The sequence below is a fragment of the Myotis yumanensis genome, unplaced genomic scaffold (genome assembly GCF_028538775.1).
Source record: "Myotis yumanensis isolate MYYU_CA2020_CCGP unplaced genomic scaffold, mMyoYum1.0.hap1 SCAF_16, whole genome shotgun sequence".
NCBI classification, from domain to species: Eukaryota; Metazoa; Chordata; class Mammalia; order Chiroptera; family Vespertilionidae; genus Myotis; species Myotis yumanensis.
Genome location: NW_027223767.1, coordinates 41,207,359 through 41,214,122, shown reverse-complemented (window position 1 = coordinate 41,214,122; position 6,764 = coordinate 41,207,359). Strand labels below are relative to the sequence as shown.

Below are 6,764 nucleotides of genomic sequence, written 5' to 3'. Positions count from 1 at the left end.
CAGGTTCGACCCCCCAGTTGGGGCATGTGGGAGGCAACCAATCAATGTGTCTCACGTCAATGCTTCTCTTTCTCTTTCTCCCTCCCTCCTTCCCTCTCTTCCATTCTCTCTAAAAATAATCAATAGGGTTGTTCTGAAGGTTCAGAGAATTAATACACATAAAGCACTTAGTGGGGGGGGAATGTCCTCTGGTGAGGATTAACAAACAAACAAAAATCCTGATTACTAAGATATGAATCTCTTAAGGGGGTAGACCCCAAGTTCCTGAGGAACATGCGCTTTGCCAAGAAGCACAACAAGAAGGCTAAACACCACCAAGAAGATACAGGCCAACAACACCAAGGCCATGATACACGTGCCATGGCTATCGAGGCCCTCGTTAAACCCAAGGAGGTCAAGCCCAAGATCCCAAAGGGCAGCAGTCAACTTGCCTACATAGCTCACCCACGTTTGGGAAGCATGCTGGTGCGCATCACTAAGGATCTTGGGCTCTGCCAGCCAAAATTCAAGGCAAAGGCTCAAACCAAGCCCCAGGCTGTAGCTGTGGCTGCAGCTCAGACTCAGGCTCTGGCTCCCAAAGGTGCCCAGGCCCCCACAAAGGCTCTACGGTAGAGGCTCTGTCTGCTGATGTGATGACTGGTGTGACCCCTGGGCTGGTGTCCTCCTATGCTATTTGTATAAATAAACCTGAGGCAGAATCTATCAAAACAACAATAAACAAAGAAACAGACCAAAAAAAAAACCCATTTCAACTTCTATTCCTCAGAAAAATACAAAACCCAGTTCTAAGGACAAGGCCAATCCACCCGCAGAGAAAAGGATATAAACAAATTAAAACATAATAACATACTGTTGAATATGTTTTGTTTTGTTTTTAGTTGTTTTCTATTTAAGATATACAGCTTACGTAACATAAAACAGAAAGAGAGGGGCTGGTTGAGAGCAAGTTGTGGTGTCTGGTCAGAAGGTAAATAATCCACAGAGCCTCTATGACCTTTGCCACTTCTTTCCTCCACATATTCATGCATGAAAATGACTCAGCCAGAACACTAGTGGCTTATTTTTAGAAGGGGCAATAGAGCCAGTTGAAAACTTAAGCATAGTAACCATTGCCAATCAACAGCCTCACACATCAGAAGCAGGGAACAGACACTAGTGTGTTCATTTCAATTTTATATGTGTGACTTAAAGGGAACCAGAGAGCCTGCCTCTTTCAAGATGTATATTTGCTCTTTCCTTCTGCCACAGCGCTAGAAATCCCTGGCAGGAGAGTTTCTTGTCTGGCTATGAGATTTCAGCATCAGGAGGCCCCTTACTCAGTGTGGAATCGAGTCCAATTCCCACATTTTCTAACTGAGGAATCCTCCGCAGTTACGTGTCAAGTTATGCCTGTGTTGGAACAAGTATCTAGAGCTGTGAACTCTGAGCTCAGTGTCCCATTCGACCTCCCTTTTTTCAAATTATTCAGTCAGAAGCCAATGACACATCTGACATAAGGCTATGAGTCTGGAAGAAGAAGACATATCCTTCTAATGTAATGATATCCCATTCTAATGTAATGTAAATGTTGCATACAGAGGAATAACATTCTGTTGTCCACTATCAGATGACCAGAAATCAGGATTCGAAGGGAAGTATTCTTGACTGCTTGGTAAAAATGTTAAAATTCAAAATCTCAGCCAAGCAGGAAGCAATAAATAACAGTGAGAAAGTACAAGGGGTCTGTAGTTAGCTGCTGGGGCCTGAATTGTGCTTCCGCCCCTTACTTGCTGTGATGTCTCCAGCAAGTTACTCTCCGTGCCTCAGTGTCCTCATCTGTAAAATGAGGTTGAGAATAAGAGTTCACATTTCATGGGGTTGTTCTGAAGGTTCAGAGAATTAATACACATAAAGCACTTAGGAAGTGCCTGGCACATACATGTTTAATAAAAGTAAGGGAAGGTGATTAATTGTTGTAGAATTATTAGCAAGGGGCCACCGCCCAACTCCTTTCCTATGGGCATCTCTTCTTACTACAAGTCAGTTTCAAAATCACATCCACCATGTCCGTATGGAGTCTGAATTTTCTTCTCAAGGTTTATGCAGGGATGATTTTGTTCCTTGAAAACTACAGAGGCTATGTACCAGTAAGTTCAGGGGGAAATGGCCCAGTTGGTACTGGAAGCCCTGACGTGAGAAGAACGCATGAAGTCACTGGACATGATTACCCTATTGAAGAGCAGCCTTCGAGAAGATTAGTGAAAAAAAAAAAAAAAAAAAAAGATTAGTTAACTGTCTTCAAATTAGCATGTCATATTGGGGGGGGGGACTAAAGGGAGAATTACAACCAAAGGTATGAAGAGGTATATTTTTTCTCAATGTAAGAAGTATTTTTTTAGTCCTGGCCATCGTGGCTCAGTTGGTTGAGAGTCGTCCATGCACTGAAAGGTCGCCGGTTTGATTCCCGGTCAGGGCACATGCCCTGGTTGTGGGTTGGATCCCCAGTCGGGGTGCATACAGGAGGCAACTGATCGATATTTCTCTCGCTCCCCCTTTCTCTCTTTCTAAATATCAATAAAAACATATCCTCAGGAGAAGATTTAAAATAATAAAATAAAATAAAAATAAATATGCCCTGACCAGTTTGGCTTGGTAGCTAGAGCGTCAGCCTGTAGACTGAAGAGTCCCAGGTTCGATTCCGGACAAGGGCATGTGCCTTGGTTGCAGGCACATCCCCAATAGGGGGTGTGCAGGAGGCAGCTGATGGATGTTTCTCTCTCATGGATGTTTCTAACTCTCTATCCCTCTCCCTTCCTCTCTGTAAAAAATCAATAAAATATATTTTTAAAAAATAAAAAAAATATAAAATCAATCAATCAATCAATTAAAAAATGGCGCAAGTTTTCTTTTTGTAAAGGAAATTTCCATTTGTTAAAGGTGTCTCCCTTTCCCCTAACCAGGAAGAGGAGGATTCTTGAGAACTCTTATGAATGGAGGGGGCACCCATTCATATTTGCATAACACAACTTACTAAATAACACATATTGACCATATTTTTCCTAGTCACATTCCCATAACTTGCTTCTCCTACCCAGAAACCTCAAACCCCTTTTCCTTTTTTTAGCCCAAATTCTGAAGCCACTCCTTTGGGTGGCTCATCACTGGTGCTTCCATGTGTATATGTGCCATGCACGTAATAAACTTCCATTTGTTTTTCTTTTGTGAATCTATTATTGGCTAGTCTAATTTATAGAGTCCCAGCTACAGAACTGAAGATGGATAGATGGGAAAATATTTTTTTCTACAACTGGAAAGAAATATACAAACAACAGTAATTTTTAGGTTGATAGTATTCATTTTTCTCACTTTTAAGTTTCCTCAAATACTGCTCTTGTCATGTGTTTAATAAAAACAAAACCATGACACTAACATTCATTCTGACCAGAACAAGAGTAAACTGTGGCAGAGGAAGACCCACTTCTACCAGAGGGCTTGGGCCCTTTCTGAGAGTCTTCTTGTCTGAGCTGTATGACATTGTCCTGGGGAGAGAGCGGACCAGCAGTGGCCCCGGACCTGGCTTCCAGAGGATTAGTTCAACCTGCTTTTCTCCCTTCAGTAGTTCCCCTTTTTTCATCTCACTCCTGTGAAAGACTGTTTCTTGCTCTTAATAACTCCAGTTTTAGGGGGTCTTTCCAGACCACTCTCAACTGGGCAACTCTTGGAAAATGACTAGATGCAAAACGAAGCATGGGGCTGAGGAAGAAAACATTCCACCGTGAGGCATGCCCGTGAAAGGGCAGAGGCAGGGTCATCTGGCAGGAGATTAAACATTCCAAACACGAATCAGATTAAACTATAATTTGTGGATTAGAGGTAGAAGGTTAAAGTCCAAGAAAAAAGTGGATGAGCTGGGACTAGACTGGGAAAGGAAGAAAGAGTACAGGGTAGAATACACTCATGAGAAGAAGGCAAAGAAACTCCTGCTCGCAGAATGCCACCTGATCCTCCATACTTCCTAGGTCCCTTAGAGTTACAAGGCCATTTGAATAGTTCTGGTCAATGGGCTGGAGGGAGCACAGACAGGTGTCATCCACAGGTCAAACCAACTATTTAAGAGCTTTGTGGCCCTCAGCTCTCTGCCCTGTGGTGGTACACACAGGCTTTAGACCGAGATGCCAGAGCCATACATTGGGAGGAACTGGGCTCCCAGAATCAGGGCAGGGGGGAGCCAACCACAGGTGTTGACCCTGTAGCAGATTTGGGGTAAGTGTGCTTTTATTTAGTGCAATGGATTGTCTACCACCCCCCCCCCCATTCATATATTGAAATATTTTTAAAATACTCAAGGATATGCTTATTAATTTTAAAGAGAAGGGGGGGGGGGGGGAGAGAAACATCGATCAATGCGTTGCCTCTTCTACATGCCCCAACCAGGGATCAAACCCAAAACCTTTGGTGTAGGGACAAAGTTTCAACCCACTGAGCCACACTGGCCAGGGCTCATATGTTGAAATCTTATCTCCCCGGGGTAGAGGGAAGGGAGGTGGGTGGAGATGGTAGAGGGTATAGGGAGGATAAATGGTGATGGAATAAAATTAAACAAAAAAAAAAATTTTAAATGTAGAAAAAAAAAGAGAAAGAAACCCTAACTCCCCAGGTGATGGTATTAGGAAGCAGGGCTGTGGGGAGATGATTAGGTCACTAGAGTGGAGCTCTCATGAATGGGATTAGTGTGCTGCTAAAAAAAAAAAAAAAAAACCAAAAAAAAAAAAAAAAAACTGGGAAATTCCAATGAGAAGACTATATGAATGAGGAAGGAGATTCTCACCAGACACCAAAGCTGTCATCACCATGACCTTGGACTTTTCCAGACTGTGAGAAATCAATGTCTGTTTTTTATGTAGACAAAAAAGGGGTTCTAGCCCTGGCAGGGTGGCCCAGTTGGTTTGCGTGTCATACACCAAAAGTTCCGGGTCGGGGCACAAACCTAGGTTGCAGGTTTGATCCCTGGTGGACGCAGGTACTGGAGGCAACCGATCCTTGTTTCTCTCTTTCTCTCTCTCTCTCCTTCCCTCCAGCCATCCCTCTCCCTTCCCTCTCTCCCCCTTCATTTCCCTAAACATATTCTAGGGTGAGGATTAAAAAAGGGGGGAGGGGGATTTGCCCAGGCCAGTGTGACTCAGTTGGGTGAGCCTCCTCCCGTGCACCAGGAGGTCGCCTGATTCCCAGTCAGGGCACACATTCAGCCCCAATTTGGAGAGGCTGAAAGGAGGAAGGAGAAACTTGCTGAACCAGTCTAGTATCATAATCATCATCAGTAAAGACAAAAGATACCAGGCCCATGTCAAAGACCCAGTAGCGGTCCTGGGTCTGGAGAGTCAGACCACATGAAAGCAAGAGGGAGATTAATGCTAAATCACTGCTCTGTGCCTCTTCAGTCACATAATCCTTCCCCCCTGAGAGTTCTAGTCTGAAAGACTAGACCAGGGTCAAGGCAAGTGGAGATTCGGTTACAGGCAAAGAGCCCATGTTTTTGCTAAAGGCTTTATTATATTTAAGCTTAGAAAGTGGAAACAAGAGGAGGCTTGTAAGAGAATGTAAAAATAAATGGGACTGAGGAGTTTAAGGAGAAAAGGTAAATGGTATTAGTGTCATTGTTCTTAGGCCAGAAAATGCAGGGGAGTCAAAGGAAGGCAACATAGTTGAAAAGGAAGAAAAAGATGAGTGATATGATCTGGGTTGGATTGTGACCCTTAAGGTCTCACTGGGCCAAGGAAATCTATGATTTCTGGGGGTATCAGAGTCTATGGTGCAGAGTATGGTAGTTAAGCATGTAACCCTTAAGCACAAACCTGATGGATTCACAGTCAGGCTCTGCCACTTACTAGTCTTGGGGCCTTGGCTAAATTGCTTAATCTTTCTGCGTCTCGGTTTTCCCACCTATAAAGTAGGAATTAGGATAGTGCCCAGGTGATATGGCTGTTGCACCAGACTATGTGAGTGTCTCAGGGCTTCCTTCTCCAATTAGCAAATAATGCAGGTTTCCACAAACACTCTCTCTTCCTTCCCTCCTCAGGGATGAGAGCCTTACCCAGGAGACTGAAGAGGCAGTCTCCATGGGCATAGTCTAGAGCCAGAAGCAGACTGATGAGCTGTGTGTAGTTTTTGTGAAACAGAGGCAAGTCCTTCACCAAAAGATCCTGCTGTTTGATTTGTTGTTTGACTCTGGAGTCAAAGGTGGGAGGGTTCATACTTCATTCTTGATTACGGGCCATGACGATTCCCTGGGGGCTCATTCCTAATTACTGTTATGAATGTTCTCTCTTTGCCCTGCATCCCAAGGTGCCTTTCTGTTTCTCACATGTGGGCATATTGCATTAGTTGCTCTGATTCCTTAAATAATTAATAACAGGACAGTCATGACCTGAATCAATTCTATTCTTTGCAGGGTATTTGAGCTAGCTGTCTTGCAGGTCTCCCATTATAATTTCCTTGCACTCACGGTGATTCCCTCACAGAAGTGAGCCCTAAGAATAAAGCACTCACACCGTCAAGCAGCACACGGGGTTTAGAGCTCAGGCTCTGGCATTGCAGGGATTGGCTTTCTACCTCTTCCAGGTGTCTGAACTTCAGCAAGTCACTCACTCTGCATGAATCTCAGTTTCCCCAACTAAAAATGTGGATTATAGTGGGATTTACCTCATTAAGTAGTTGTGCAGATTAAGTAAGTTATTACAGGTAAAGGACTTACATTTTAAAAAATTGATTTTAGAGAAAGTTAGGGA

The 6,764-nt window shown here is 43.7% G+C and overlaps 1 protein-coding gene across 1 annotated transcript; it reads left to right on the top strand.

The window, feature by feature from the left end:
• Positions 1-273: 273 nt before the first annotated feature.
• Positions 274-612, top strand: LOC138995023 (large ribosomal subunit protein eL29-like). The gene has a single exon (XM_070395389.1). It carries the CDS (start codon positions 274-276, stop codon positions 610-612), a length of 339 nt encoding a protein of 112 aa, XP_070251490.1.
• Positions 613-6,764: the final 6,152 nt, after the last annotated feature.

What these genes read in the sequence shown, in the direction of transcription:
- LOC138995023 (XM_070395389.1), top strand. Translation starts at nt 274, where the DNA reads ATGCGCTTTGCCAAGAAGCACAACAAGAAGGCTAAACACCACCAAGAA.